The sequence below is a fragment of the Gobio gobio genome, assembly GCF_949357685.1.
Source record: "Gobio gobio genome assembly, chromosome: 16".
Lineage (NCBI taxonomy): Eukaryota > Metazoa > Chordata > Actinopteri > Cypriniformes > Gobionidae > Gobio > Gobio gobio.
This window is the reverse complement of record NC_137109.1, coordinates 32,012,188-32,028,904: the sequence shown is the minus strand read 5'-3', so window position 1 is coordinate 32,028,904 and position 16,717 is coordinate 32,012,188. Positions and strand designations below refer to the sequence as shown.

The 16,717-nt window shown below is 39.1% G+C and overlaps 1 protein-coding gene across 2 annotated transcripts in view; it reads right to left on the bottom strand.

Moving 5' to 3' along the window:
- ebf1a (EBF transcription factor 1a) overlaps positions 1-16,717 on the bottom strand; it is a 133,179-nt gene that overhangs the window by 42,397 nt on the left and 74,065 nt on the right. For both annotated transcript variants that reach the window (XM_079838383.1, XM_079838384.1), the window contains exons 7-8: positions 4,751-4,832; positions 3,674-3,815 (exon numbers count right to left, since the gene is read on the bottom strand). In XM_079838383.1, the coding sequence (XP_079694509.1) occupies positions 3,674-3,815; positions 4,751-4,832 (224 nt within the window). The remainder of the gene's footprint in view (positions 1-3,673; positions 3,816-4,750; positions 4,833-16,717) is intronic.

Sequence of the window (16,717 nt, the reverse complement as noted above, 5' to 3'; positions counted from 1 at the left end):
AGGATTTATATTTATAGAGTCTTGACTCTATTGAATGTTTTCCTGAAGGTATATTGCAATGTAAATAGGGAATTACGTGTTTTAGATTAAGAAATGTGATTTTAAAGCATTTTAACCGCAAATATACAAATCAAATCTTCTTAGACTAACCAAAATGACACAAATTCTGTGTTCCAGGCATGTTGTAATTTTCAAGTGAAGTAATCCACTTTGCAGCCTTGAGGACTTCCCCAGCTAGTCTTTTTTTTGTAGGAACTGTGTTGTGGTTGACTGCTGGGCATAATGCAATTTGGCGGCGTGATAAACCAGGAGAGATGAAGAGGAATGGTGAAGCAATCTGTGATGGTAATCTTGGCCTAAGACGACTCTTTTGCAGGGTGCTGAAATTGTGCATGGATTAAGCAGATGGTGGAATGTGAATCCATCTGATAGGATTAAACTTTGGTGCCTCCTCTGCCGCCATCTGTTCCCTTACGCTGTATGCATGCATACACGCGCTCGCTCGCTCTTACACACATCTCAGATACAAGCACGATAGCTTTCTCTTCTACAAACTTACATTCTTGAACCCTGCAGACATCTATTTCCACCACAGTGCATTTGTGACATGACCTCACGTATTGGTGCCCTCACTTTACCCTCGTCTCCGCAGCCCAGAGCAATCGACACACATGCACACCATGTCTGACAGAACAGGCTCATTAGCTTGAGGGGAGTGGAAATGATTTGAAACTGACACAATAATAAACAGGAGTGGCCGAGCAGAGGTGAGTAAAGGGATATAAGCAGGCAATTTTTGCATATTTTTTGGTGATTATTGTGGAAAAATCAACAGAATACTGTGGAAGGGATTTAAATATGGTAAAATATGTTAAAAATGTTAAAATAACACTATTATTGGGAGAAGAAAGTATTATAACATTAGTCAAAGTACTTAAGATCACAATGGGAATGTAGTGGGAATGTAGAACTCAACGAATGACAGGTATTCCAATTTCGAGTGGGATCTAGTTATTATATAGCCTGGCTCCGCCCTCCTACGTACTTCCGCTCAATGATCATTTTCCTTCAGTACTCCGTCTGGGATTGCGGTATATTCTCTGGTTTTCTCCGGTCAAATTTTAACCGGTCCAATCAGTGGCTGAGAACGATGACGTTGATGTCGTGCGCTAGTTTGAGATGACATACGTCACGACCAAATGTTAGCGATTGGTTATGGCAGATCCAGAGTGGCTCTGGGCAGGTCCAATAGTTTTAAACTTCAACAGAGTACCCGCCTTCAAGGAAGTTAACGCTTGTCAATGAAGTGGCCAGACTCACTGTACAAATTAAATGTATGAGAGTCTGGTAGGACCAGGCTAGTTATTACAGGAACTCTCTATTGAATTTTGAAGGACTTTATGAGTTCCTGCATTGCCCTCCAAGAAAAATGTCTATATGTGCATGTCAGGGTTTTATATTAGACATAATGAAAAATTGCAGTATAAAGCCCTATTCGGATGGTAATTGTTTCTCATGGGGTCGTAAGGTATTTTCAACATTTACAGGAGCTAGTCAGTGATTTTGTTGCCGTCCGAATCCAGAATGTCAGTGTTTTTCTCCCACCACCCGCGTAAAAATCCCCGGCCGAATTACCTACTGTTTTTTGACAAACACCAAGGTCGTGGGTAATTTATTTGCAGAGTTTTCAATAAGAGATCACTTCAAAATTCACTGTTTATATCCTTTTTGACCACTTCCGAGCACCGCACAGTTGTGAATTGTGGATGCATTTTAAAGATCTAGCCTTCACATTTAAAACTGAAATGCTGGAAAGTATTTACAAGAACAACATTTCATTACTGCTCTAAAGAGAAAGAGAAGAAAAGCATGTAAACATTTGAAATGGGCCATTATTACGGCAACCATTATATAAATTAAAATAACCAAGCAGCATTATGTTTAACATTACCTCATGTGAATAAGAGGCTGGATTATCCTATTTCCGCTCATTTCCACATTTTTAAAAGGACATCCATCATTTTGAGATAAAATACGAGCCATTTTAACTATAATGTGCTTACATCTTCCTATTTTTTAAACAGGAGATTTAAATAATTAAACAATATTTAGGATATTATTTTCCTTATATTAAATTACTTATTCCAAGCATGTGCCATTTTATTTACAGCAGACAATCATGCGACTGACCACATGAGCAGCACATTCCCGGGGGTTCGTAGAATCACAAAACGCGCTCCTCCACCGTGAATAAATTGCCATCCGAATGCACAAGTTTTATCACTGAGGTGGCAAGCAAATGTATTTTTACGGACGCCCACATGAGAAACAATTACCCTCCGAATAGGGCTTAAGTCTGTCTGTCTCAGGATTTATTCTATACTTTCTTTTGGAAAAAAAGAGAAGGAAAGAGACAACAACAACGACAGAAAAAATTAAATCCCCACAAATTTTTCAAATATGTTGAGGCTTTAGAAAACGTACTTTTTTAATTTCCTCAGTGCAGTGGAAACTATGCTTAAAGACTGAAGACATCCCCAGGAGAATAGAGAGAACTTAATCATCGGCATCATCATTATCAAATCATCATCATTCAAATCCTTATTTTTCATCATAAATGGAGGTTATCAGTGAAAAATGTGTTCTTCTCTAGAGTCATCCTAAACATAAATGAGAAAATGATTGGATTTGAATGCGACTGAGGATCAAATCATTGCTTAAATCATGTCCACATGTTATTAGACGGATTTAGTAGGGCCACACTACAACCTGCAAGAGATGGAGGACAGCAGATAAGGCAACATGACGCTCAGAAAATAAATGCCCAGTGCTTAAGACTTAGAGGTCTCGAGGACACATGTTCAAACCTAAAGAGAACAGGCCACTTGGGGAATGCTGTGTTCACTGCTCTTTTCTTAGCCTGCGCAAGCCTTAGTGGATTGTGGATGCTTTGCTGCACTGCTACTGTTGATATGCCGTTTGTGAGTCAAATGAATGTCTGGTTGGCGCAAACCACCTGCAATATCTGGCATTAGCACGACTTGTTAGTAGTATGAGCACATCCAATCCAATCCAAAAGAACCGGGACACTATTTCTGCTCCCAAAGAAGTTGTAAATTGCAACGTTTCGACCACAAGCGGTCTTCGTCCGACAAAGAAAACAACAAATATCAACTTTTATATCAACATAATGACAACTGTTAGTAAGCCCTTAGTAGATTGATTTCCCTGGAAAGTGTGAACATTATGGTCTGTGAGGCTCAGATCGTTGTTTTCTCCCAATCATACAGAACAATCTTTTCTTCTGATCAATTGAAGATGGGGCACGGTTCAGAAAAAAGTGAAATCGCTTTTTTGGAATACCATTAGTTGACACTAGTTGGGTTGAAATTGCACACTACAGCTTTAAGCTGTGTCTGAAGTTGATGTAAGGGAAGAATACAGTGCTAGCCATGATTGGCAACCATCTGTGCTCATGTAGCAAAACCATGAAACTACATGGAGTGGGACAGAGTGGCTTAGTTTAGCTGAATGTGCTTGGGACATTCCTGCTATTAGCTAGCTTTGTGTGCGAATAAAAGAGTTTGTTGTGGGAAAAAGTAAAATGACAAAATTGAGTTTTTATTTCTCAACAAAACGCCTGTAAACAGACACACACAGTACGCACACTCACCGTGTTCCAGGTATGACGGAGTTCCTTCAGACGGGTCCAGTCTGCGAGCTCTACGTCCATGTTTAGAGTTATTGTGTACAAACATGTTATCAGACACAGCCAGGACGTGTCCGTCCACGCTGACCGTCGTAGACACCACCACCTGCAGAAGATGAATAATGGCTGTACTTCACTTGACCCACAAAGACAGACTCTGTCCTTGTATACAAATTAATACGCAGCTCAAACAAACAGCTGAAGTGTTGGTGCAGCACATACACACTGTATGCGCGTGTAACTGCTGATTGATAAATTGACATACAGGCACATTTCACCAGAGAGCCTGGAACAATGACAGCAGCTAACAGCTCTCACGGAGCTGAAGACATAGACTAGAGGTGTCTCACAGCAACTGAGGAGCCTCTTGATTTAAATGGCTCTCAGGCTTTGAGAGGTCTCTCAATCTCAAGAGAGGAAGAGGCTTGATGAGACTTGGCAAACACTGCTTACATTATCCCTGTTCTGGGCAGCCACTTCATTCGCTCAAAGCTTCTTTTTTTCTCTCTCTTCTCTCCATTAGTATTTCTTTATATGTTCTCTAGTACTCACACTTTATCTGTTCTTTATCACACTTAAACCATTCTTTTGGCTCAAATTACTACTACCTTTTTAGTTAAATAGTGGGTGGTCAATTGAATGTGTTCATTCATTGTATTTATTAATATAACAAATATAATTATAATAAAAAATATAATTTATAGCCACTTTTTGTAATATATTCAATGATTTTCTAATGTAATGTGTTTGAAAGATCTTAAGATTTGTTTAGCAAATATTGATAAATGTGATTTATTGTGATTATTTGACTAAGTATATCGTGTAATTCAATTAAGAATGTTAAAAGATTAAAAGTACATTTTAATTTTCATGAACAAGTTATGTTAAACACTAATATAATACATTATTTAATCATTAAAATAATAATGATTGTAATAAACAATGAAAATGCAGCGTCTTCACTCACATACATGACTAAAACATGCATGCAATTTTGTCACTTTAGTTTGGAAGTGTGAGCATGAAAGGACGTGGTGGTACCTGAAAGCGCCGCATGTCTCGTGGGTTCCCTGCATTCTTTAGGCAGTTCTGGTTGCATTTGAGGAAGAATTTCAGGAAAAACCTGGAAAAACAGAATGAGAGGATTTATGAGGTAAAGTAAGGCCATTTTGTTCAAGACTGGTGCAGAGATTGAGGTAAAGATGGCAGGGTTGTGTGGTATTGACATTGACCGCATTATGTGCCATCCCTCTAGATGAGGAGTTAACCTACTGCGTCCTCCTACTATCTACATTCTTAAGGTCATAGCTGTACACACATACAATGACTAACACACCGGTCTAGGAAATTAAGACCATCTGTCGTGAGGCCAGAAACATGCCTGTCAGCTGAGTGAAGGAGAAGAAAACATGAGAATGTTGTCAAAGTGACTCCAGAAAGCCCCCAGATTCACCATATCCTTATTATCAAGAAATGTTTAAATAAAGATGCTGTATTTATATTCACTGTATTTATTTACTTGTGCTCAACTTCCCAGGGGAACATCTAATATTGTGAATGTTACTGTTACTGTGCCATCCATCAACTAAATTAATAATGTGTCTCAAATGATTTCTGTTTATTGTTTATGCATTTTAATCACAGTGCTTTAATGTTGAATCCAGTGGGCTTGTCAGATCTTGTATGGCTGTGATTCAGCGTGTTTTCCCACCTTCTCTGTGGTCTGAAATCTACAATATTAATGAACACAATGGGGTTTATCTCTTTTTTCTTCATTTATGATTTTTTTGTTCACTGGTATAGTAGAACCCACGTCTGTCTGCAGCATCCATCCACTATTGTATTTGCTGTCTGTCACTACTCACACAAATGCATTGAAACCCCACACAAACAGAAATCCTTCACTTATTTTCAGTAGCCTGCTGGTCACACAGTTACGGTACAGTTGTGTGCCACAATCTGTTTGGGTTTTGGACCTACATATCCACTATCTTACACTTAATAACACACACTAAGCTGTCGAAATGGAACAATACCATAAGATTCCTATTGATCAAACTAATACTTTTACTCAAAAAGGAGCCATTAAATTGATCAAATGTGACAGTAAATACTTTTACATTGTTACAAAATTAAAATAAATAAATAAATAATTTATATAAAATGGTGAGGATAAGAGACTTCTTTCAAATAAATGTAAAATTCTTACCAACCCCAAACTTTTGAAAGCTAGTGTACCGCTAATTATAAATACAGACTACCCCATACGCACAGTCTAGCTGTGAAATTTTTATAACTTTATTATTATTTGAACTTTATTTAGATATCATTTTTACAATCAATGTCCCCAAATGGAGGTTTTGTCAGATTCAGCTCACTTCTAGAGACAATTTTATGTGCATTCTTCTCTTCATAAGCTATAATAATAAGTATTTAGTTCATTTTTTTAACAAAAAAATATATATACATATAAAGATTTTTTTTCATAAAGTTTCGTTATTTTAGAGGTACGGTTAGACTTTGGATTAAGGCTAGTCTGTAGTATCTTATATAAAAACAATAGAAGTCAGTGGAAAGCCCCCACCATGATAGAAAAACAAACGGGTGTGTGTGTGTGTGTGTGTGTGTGTGTGCGTGAGCGTGTGCAGCTGTCTTGTTAGCAATGGAATTTAAGATGCATCTGTGTGCACTGGTTGGGATTCGTCTAGGATAAGCGGTCCAGGTCTCATCCTTTGCTCTTTAATCTACTGTTTGTGTCACCCCTCTAACATCTACATAACACATCCATGTGTGTCAAACCATTTCTCCCTTTTTCAAGCTTTTGTGCCTAGTAGCATGTCAGATAGAAAAAATGCACATGTATGCATATGATTTTATACATATACATGGGTTTGTATGTAATTTGTAAATGCAAGGAACACAAATATGATAGTACACAATGCATATAGAGATCAGATCTAGCATTTGCAGCTCAGTAGTTGCATTGATAAAAACATGTTTGTGTGTGTGTTATCCCGTGTCGTTTGGGTAAACAGATTAGCGCTACAGACCTCGTCTATAATATCATTTAAGAACTCTAAGCCGTGGCTTCTTCCCCGTGGATTCCCTCTGCCACTGACCTGTCCCTTATTCTTCCACACTCTCGCTTTCCTTCTCTTTCTCTCGCTCCTGCTTTGTGTGGAGATAAGTCTGGGCTTAACCTCATCGCTGACATCACGCTCTCATAGTCCTCCTAAATCCCCTGCAAAACCCTGGGTGCCCTCACTTTAGGAAGACATCCTTTGTCTTTCTTTCCCTCCGCTCTATGGATTTGTCCTTCTGGTCTCCTGACCGCACGCCACGTTCACATAAACACTCACTCATAGTTTTTAGAGCCCTCATCCACATGTGTAATGTGTATATAGTTTGACTTTGCTGACCCCGTAGCTCCATTATCAATAGCAAGAATACTCTGATGCCTGCCAGAACAGGGAGGGTACATGTAATCACATGTGTAATGTTTAATAAAGTGCTTACTGTCCCCTCCGTAGGGCACTTCGGACAGGGACCTTATGCTTTTAGAAGAGATTGGACGGTACGTTGCAAATGGCACGGCTAAGAGCACTTCAATTAGAGAGGGCTATTACCACAGTCAGCGTGAGGAAGAGGGCAACGCTCCAAGTGTCTGATGGGTAGGACGAGTTTGAGTCAGAGCACAGAGCCTGACCTGTCATACATACTGCTCAGCTTAATAACTCTTACATTGTACTTTTAGACACATCAGAGCAGCTGCTAATGAAAGTGTAACTGAGATGGAAAGAATACAGATGATGGTGTGGAAGAATGAGAGAGTGATTCACTCTCTGACTCACAGAATCCCATGCAGTGTTTATTGCTTCCTATACAGTGATTTTAAAATGTATTTCGTGAAGGTAAAGCTGAATTTTCAGCATCATTGCTCCAGTCTTCAGTGTCACATGAACCTTCAGAAATCTTTCTAATTTGCTGATTTTGCTGCTCAAGAAACATTTCTTATTTTTTACGTAATAATCTTTCAAATTAAAATTTGTATTTATTTATTTCTCATAATCAAAAGGCCAAATTGTAATGATATATAATGGTGGTGCTGTTTAGTATGAAAATAATTTTGATTTTGATGATTTAAAATATGCATACGTCTTCTCAATTGTTTCTTGACCCATGGCAATCATAATGTCAATGATTACTTGTGGGTTTTAAACCCACGAGCAGCTTTTCCTCGTTTGTTTTTAACATAAAAAAATGTTTGTGGTACTCAGGTGATGTGCAGTGACTTTTTTCCCTGTTCCCTGTGATGCGATGTATTGATGTAATATTGTTCCCTATGCATTTTGCAGTGCCCTTTAAACTGAACAGAGATGGTCAAATACCCTATGAAGTGAGAGGAGGTAAGAGTGAATGTCAGGGCGAAAAAGAAGGAGAGCAATAAATTAAAGCAGCAGTCGAGGGCTGATGGGGTTGGTGTAGGCAGGGTTAATGTAATCCTCAACAAATTGACCTTTGACCTCAGTCTGTCTCGGGGTCACATCTGTCCGCTCAGCTCTGGCCCATTAATTAACTCTCCTGCAGGCTCGCCTGACTCGGACACTCTGCCGTTAAACCTTCTGTGTTGTTCTCCTCAAATCTCAGCAGAGGAATGATTCGCAAAAACGAAACCCGGTTTCGCTGGTCGTCAAATGAAATAGTTACAAAACATCCGCAAGGAAAGTGGTCTTTACAATCAGACACCCACTCAGAGTGCGACGATCACAGAAAAATGCACTTTAATAAACAGAAAAGCTCATTGAGTTGGAGTCCTAAAAAGCACATCAAACAAAATCAAATTGCCCCCTGTGTTTGCAATGATACTTGTAGCCCAAGTCACTAGCACTATTGATTTAAATGCATTTGACTGTAGCTGTGAGGGTGGTTTCAAATGAATGATAGCGGCGTGCAGAGAGAGCGGACGTTCTGGAGTCAGCACTAACTGCGGCAGCATGGCATAAAAGCATGTGGCATGTGCGAGTATGGTATTACCCACACTCTCAGTAAATGAGACCAAGTCAACGGCACCAGCCATCAATTATTCAGAGGCTGAGATGGCAATTATGGCACTGAGCACAACCAACATGAATATTTTATGAAGGCTAACGCAGACCATAAGAGTGTGAGAGGGGGAGACTGAGAGAAAGAGAATATAAATGTGCCCATTTCTGGGAGACACAGCCAATGCCAGTTCTTGCCATGGAGAGACACTCAAAGTGCCATTCGGTATGGCATGATATCTCTCTTCATCCGCTCTCTCCTCACCTTACACCATCTTATCTTCATTCCCGTCTCGCAGAATGCCTTGGTGAGACAGCAGCATGGGCTGTCTTAATGGGAGCAGGGGCAGATGTCCTCTCAAGGCAGCTCTCCATTACCTCTACTGCGTGGGCACGATAGGAATGTTGCAGTTGTTTAAAACACAGAGTTTGAGTTGTGGCTAATTGAGTAAGGCGACACCATGTTGACGAGTGATAGGCTAATCTTCTGAGCGGCAGCGCTAAAGCCGGGCGGCCCTGTAACTCGCTGTCCGTTTCAGCCTCTGTTTTAGCCCCCTCTAGAAAAACATATTGCTCATGCTTTGAAAATATACATGTGCATCGGTTAGCCTCCCTCCGGAATGGTCTCTAATTTCTTGTATTTCCTTCAAGACCAAGATACTGCAAATAAAATAATAATAACGCAGAGTAGAACAATCTGACAGCTACAACAAGTCTAACCTTCCCCTCTCTCCGCCTTCAGGCAAGCTGAGACCAGTAGGCATGTTGTGCTGACAGCTCTAAAATTGCTTACAATACACATCTCCAAAAGATCTGTCCCAGGCAAAAAAAAAAGAAAAGAAAGAAATATCACCGGCTTGCTTAGCTGGTCTTTCAGATGTCTTATTTTTCCCTCCTCCCTCCATTTATTATGGCTGGATTTCTGCACTGGCCTGCGAGTTTGGTGCCAAATGCAACCGAAGAACTATTTCAGAAAGAGAGAGAGAGAAAGAAGAAATGGCGAGCGAGCAAAGAGAATTCTCTTATCATAACATCAGAGCAGAAGAATTTGCACTCTCTCTCTCTTCCATTGTCTCAACAGTTTTTTGGGGGTTTTTTGTAGCGTGATTTATTTTTAGTCCTGTTTTAGTGAATGTTTGTCGACTGTTTTGGTACACAGAATGTACTAATTTATTAAAAGCCTCTAATCTATTATGTTGTATATTAACCCTCTGGGGTCTAAAGGTGTTTTTAGGCCCTGGAGAAGTGTTGACATAACCTTACATCTGTGCTTTTTACAGTTGCTTATAAACATATTAATGGCTAAAGTCTGATTACACTGTATTCAGCACAAACGGCTACAATAATATGTGAGTAACATGTATGTATTTTTCTACATTAGAAAGGTTTCCTTAAAAATCAACTGTATTTCATTTATATATATGACAGTAAAGACTTTTATAATGTTACAAAATATTTCTGCTTCAAATTTTGAATTTCTGCTTCTGCTTTTAACTTTCTAATCATAAAAAAGAGATCAGTTTCCACAAAAAAATATTAAGCAGCACATTGATAATAATAAGAAATGTTTCTTGAGCAAGAAATTAGCATATTAGAATGATTTCTGAAGGATCATGTAATACTGAAGTCTGGAGTAATGATCCTGAAAATTTAGCTTTGCATCGCAGAAATAGATTAACAGATTTAAACTGTATTAAAATAGAAAACCTTTACTTTAAATTGCAATAAGATCTTGCAATAATACAACACGTTCTCACTCCCAACTCGTCACACGCTTGGTCAGGACCCTTTGGCGTCAGCTTTTTAATGCACAGAGTACCCCTTTAGCGTAATTTTTCGACGTGCAGGGTGCTCCATTGATTTCAATTGTTTGCCCAATGCATCAGATCAAGACACATTTAATTCTTTGCATTTGTAAAAGTAGGCTTTACAAGGTTTAAACAAAATTTTACAAGATTTATAGGCTACTTTTATATTTTGGAGCAACTAACCCCTCTCCTACCCTAAACCTACCAACTTCTAAACAATATGAAACATGTAACAGGTATTGATTGCAAAAAACTGACCAAAAACAGTATAAAAGTATTAGCTAATGTTGCATTCCAAATCTTCTGAAGTCATACGATATCTTCATGTAAAGAACAGAGTTGATCTTAATGTTTTAATCGCTGAAATGATGATCCCGCTGCTCCGTGAACGCATGCACGCACTCAGTCAGTCAGTCAGATATCTCATTCAAATGATACACACAACTCTTGAGCATGACACAATCGGTCGTGAGACACACGAGAGCCAATGACATTTACAATCAAAGTTGACATAATGACACATTTGGTCATGAGACATACCAAAGAGCCAATGCAATTTCACTATGAAATCTGACGAAACGTTTCTTTGGGTGGCAATTTTTGAATGTGTTCATGATCTTTGGCGGATGGAGACACTGGAATATTTGTACTTTTTGAATAAATTGTGCCTGCAGTCGTATCTACCTGTTATATCCAGTATTTTATATCATTTAATACACAAATGAGTAGGTTTAGGGATGGGGTTGGGTTACATGTTCAAGTGTCCAACTACCAAAAAAAAAAAAAAAGTAAATTAAAGTATGCTGGCTGATTAAATAGAGGATCACTCTCCAACATGTCATAATGGCAAAATCATAACCCAATATACACTCACCTAAAGGATTATTAGGAACACCATACTAATACTGTGTTTGACCCCCTTTCACCTTCAGAACTGCCTTAATTCTACGTGGCATTGATTCAACAAGGTGCTGAAAGCATTCTTTAGAAATGTTGGCCCATATTGATAGGATAGCATCTTGCAGTTGATGGAGATTTGTGGGATGCACATCCAGAGCACGAAGCTCCCGTTCCACCACATCCCAAAGATGCTCTATTGGGTTGAGATCTGGTGACTGTGGGGGCCATTTTAGTACTGTGAACTCATTGTCATGTTCAAGAAACCAATTTGAAATGATTTGAGCTTTGTGACATGGTGCATTACCCTGCTTGAAGTAGCCATCAGAGGATGGGTACATGGTGGTCATAAAGGGATGGACATGGTCAGAAACAATGCTCAGGTAGGCCGTGGCATTTAAACGATGCCCAATTGGCACTAAGGGGGCTAAAGTGTGCCAAGAAAACATCCCCCACACCATTACACCACCACCACCAGCCTGCACAATGGTAACAAGGCATGATGGATCCATGTTCTTATTTTTGTTTACGCCAAATTCTGACTCTACCATCTGAATGTCTCAACAGAAATCGAGACTCATCAGACCAAGCAACATTTTTCCAGTCTTCAACTGTACAATTTTGGTGAGCTCGTGCAAATTGTAGCCTCTTTTTCCTATTTGTAGTGGAGATGGGTGGTACCCGGTGGGGTCTTCTGCTGTTGTAGCCCATCCGCCTCAAGGTTGTGCGTGTTGTGGCTTCACAAATGCTTTGCTGCATACCTCGGTTGTAACGAGTGGTTATTTCAGTCAAAGTTGCTCTTCTATCAGCTTGAATCAGTCAGCCCATTCTCCTCTGACCTCAAGCATCAACAAGGCATTTTCGCCCACAGGACTGCTGCATACTGGATGTTTTTCCCTTTTCACACCATTCTTTGTAAACCCTAGAAATGGTTGTGCGTGAAAATCCCAGTAACTGAGCAGATTGTGAAATACTCAGACCGCCCCGTCTGGCACCAACAACCATGCCACGCTCAAAATTGCTTAAATCACCTTTCTTTCCCATTCTGACATTCAGTTTGGAGTTCAGGAGATTGTCTTGACCAGGACCACACCCTTAAATGCATTGAAGCAACTGCCATGTGATTGGTTGATTAGATAATTGCATTAATGAGAAATTGAACAGGTGTTCCTAATAATCCTTTAGGTGAGTGTATAATTTCATAGTGATGATACGCCCAACGTGTCTGTGTATGATGCCAGAGGTTTCTCATTGAAATCAATGGAGTACCCTGTGCGTCGAAGAATGACACTAAAGGGGTACCCTGTAAGTTAAAAAGTGATGCCAAAGGGGTCCTGACCAAGCGTCAATATGTGAATATGTGCAACCTTGGTGAGCATAAGACACTTCTTTCAAAAACTTTCAAAAACATTAAAAAAAGGTAGTGTATATAATATGTATATATGAGATAAAGCGTTTTTGATATTGTGTGACCAACCATATATCATTTGCTTCATATGGTTAACCCTCCTCTTATTGGAAACTTTCACTAATGGAATAAATGAGTCACGGCTGACTGCAAATAGCAATTTACACAATGGCATCACATGGCATTTGCGTTATGCTTTATCCATGCCACTAGTTGTCAGTATAAGTCCAAGACGACTCTGTATTGGCCAGCTAAACATTGGAAAAATACCATTGATGGATCATAGTATTGTATTCTGACTCCAGAGAGGGTACAATTAATGAGGCCAGTTCTTCTCACTATGCTGAAGCTCTTGAGCATTAACCGGTTTGAATCGCTGCATTTCCGCTCTCTGACAATTCATTGGAGTCTTCTGTCATTACTACCTGGGCTGTGACGATTTAAGATCAATGAATGGAAGACGCACCCTCTACGAAATAACAATAAAGAGTTGAGTGAGACAGAAAGAGTGAGCGAGAGACAATGAACGTGAAAGAGGAGAGCGAGGAGAGAAATTTCACATCAGACAGCAGGACCAGACCCAGGAGACGAGTGCAGTGTAGATGGGAGAATTATTTTACATAATAAATGCTTCAAATTCAAGCCTGTAATTGATAGCTGAAGCCAGGCAACGATGTGCAGCCACCACACATGGGTTTTGGGGAGCTGTCAATCAAATGCTGCCACTGGAGTAGGGATAATGATTGTCATATGACAACTGCCTGATTTAATGTAATCATTGCAGCTAAAGCTATTGTTTACAAGTGCCAGTGGAGGTGTGTGAGAGAGCAGACCCGCAGTAGTACAGCAGTCGATGGTGTAATAAGTCAAACTTCAGTTCAGTAGAGTCGAAGTGGAAATATCTGCTCCAAGTTTGCAGCTGTTTCATATATTTTCTGCTGAGATTTACACATTAAACCCTTCCGTCTCTGGCTTAACCGATGTAATTGACTAATTCAGCACAAATGACCCTATTTTTAGCTAATCATTCAGAAAGCTATGGACAAACAGATATATTTTCTGTAAACAGCCTCTGTGCTCACAAATTAATTGTACCGCTCAGAGGGAAATACAAGATCCCACACAATAGATTTGACGCGATGTGAACTGCACAAATAAAGCATCTAAGGTGTAAAGATTTTTTTTATTATTAAATTCATTCTGTTGTGCATAATTTACAAATCTTAAACTAAATGTACAAGAAAAGAGAGTGAGGGAGAGCGGAAAAGAGACACAGAGAGAGAGACCACCCTCCTGTATATTTCAGAGGCTGTAGGCAAACACCTCAATAATTCATGATGGAGAGATTGATTTTTTTTCCTTTGGCGAGAGGCAGCAGATGTGGCAGGGATGAAGGAAGGGAGGGATGGATGGAGGGAGGAAGGGTGTGAAATGGAGGGGTGGTAGAGGGACAGCGCAGGCCTGAGGGTCAGCAGCCAGTGGGATCATTAGACCGCCTGCTTTTTGTGTGAAGAAGACTTTGCAGCACACTGTTACTCACTGCCACAGGGCTCCAACAAACTGGCCTGAGTAATACTTAGCTACTCACACATCCCTAGTGCTATATGGATAGATACGTCACATTCCTTTCTGGTATCTTTGTAGAAGTAAAGCTTACTTTTTAGCCATTAGTGAGATTAATTTAATGATTATTTATAATTTTGCAATTTTGCACAATAATAAGGTTCAATTCTTAATTATAATTAGTTATTGCATTAGGTATCATGAACTAACAATTAATTTATTTATTAATTAATTTATTTATAAATGTAGTATACTTAATTGTTAAATAATTTTATTCATAATAAAGTAATAAAGTAATGTTAATTTATACCTCAAACTTAAAACGTTAAAATGTATTATTATATGTATACATTAACATTAACCTAGATTAATAAATGGGTATTATTATTGTTCATTGTATTATATATTGTAATTTCAAGTTATTTCAAGCTATTGCGATTAAATAATTGTAATAAATTGCATTGTATGCAAAGTGTTACAATCTTAATACTTGTTGAATGACCGTGAACAAATGAACAAACAATAAGATATAAGCTGTTGCTGTTACAAGCCATACTTTTTGTTATTTTGCTCAGATTGGATAACCCAAAATACTCCTGTAAATACCCCATGAAATCATTATAGTAGTTTTGTGGCTAAAAGCATAGGACTAGTCTATGAAAGATGTATAGAATGGAAGAGGAGAAGCTCTGAGGGTCGAGCTAGAACTGGACGGCACTCGTTTACTGTTCTTTGATATAGAAATGATGAGGTTAGAGAAAAGAGCAGAGCAGAGAGAAATGTAAAGTAGGGACTCTGTTCCCCCTCGCGTGTCTGATGGAATCAACTCTCTGTGGATGTGATGGGACGGCAGGTGAGGCTTTGAGAGCGAGCGACATCCTTTTGTCATCGCCTGCTCTCACAAATAATTCATGGCATCAGAGGAAAGGGGAACGAGGGAGGCGTATTGACAGCTACCACTTCTACTTGCCTTCACCTGTCTTATCCAGTCACCCGCAGATGGGACGCAAAGGACAGAGGGACCTTTTCACGGAGAACGAGTGCGCTGCCTTTCTCTTCCACTGACCTAATTAGAACTCATTCGCTCCCTGCCTTCGTTTCCTCTCATCCGGCATGTCCCACTAAATCCTAATCGCTCTTTTAACCCACAACAAAGGGGGTCCAGGTGCAGACGTAAAATGCCATGGGGAAAATTTAAAGTCAAACTCAGTCTTGCTGATTTCAAAATAAATTACTTTAACTGTTATGTCAGTTTATTCAACGTATCGCTAATTAATCAATTTATAGAGTGGTGCAGGTATGACGTCAGAACCAGGAAGTCTAATTCGCTGCTGGTTCCTTTGAGATTTTCCTATGGGGTTTTGTAGAACAAAAGTAGAGATGCACTGATCGACCGGTCAGAGATCGGCCAGGGATCAGGGGTCAGTCTCACGTCTTACCGATTCCGAGCAAATTTAGTTTTTGTTGCCAGCGGCACAGGCAATAACGTCTGCTACGCATTCTCTTCTCTCCATTGGTGAATTGACACACACCCACGTCCTCTCACTCACTCGTCTCATTCACTCTGGTTAAAAGGTACTTGTATTTTGCTAACTTTTACTCATTTTACTAGTTTCTAGCTCACAACAAAAGTGTGCACACCACTGATCTATATAAGTGGAGCGCACATAAGCCAGGGTTCCATGATTTCTGTAATGCCGAAAACAGACGGAATCCAGTCATAAAAACGTTTATTGTATAACGCGGAATGCATTGGATTTTGTCAAATAAATCAAAAGTAGGTCAGTACACTTAAAAATCACATCACGATATGGACTAGTTTCAGTGAATATTAAACTATTTGAATATGAATCCTGTGCGTTTCTGTGTGAATGAATGACGCAGACACGCAAATACATTTATAAAACACATTGACGCACGCGTGACGCTCGGGGTTTTACTATATAATGACATGAACACATGAACTTCATCTCCAAAGCCTCTTTGAGATTTACTTCATGAATATTTTGCTGTTTAATTTGAGAAAAACTATTGTCATATATACACAGAAACTTCAAGATCTTCACAGCAACCTGTCAAAATAAAAGTCTGCTTTGACTTGAGACAAATATATTAGTATTGTATAGTACTATGTACTATTGTATTACTATTATACAGTATAATGTATTTCTTAATGTAATACTACTACTACTAATAATAATAATAATAGCAGCAACAATACAATTATTATAAAAAAATATATATTTTTAAAGGAATAATCGCTCATATTTCTTCCATGTAACAGTAAACC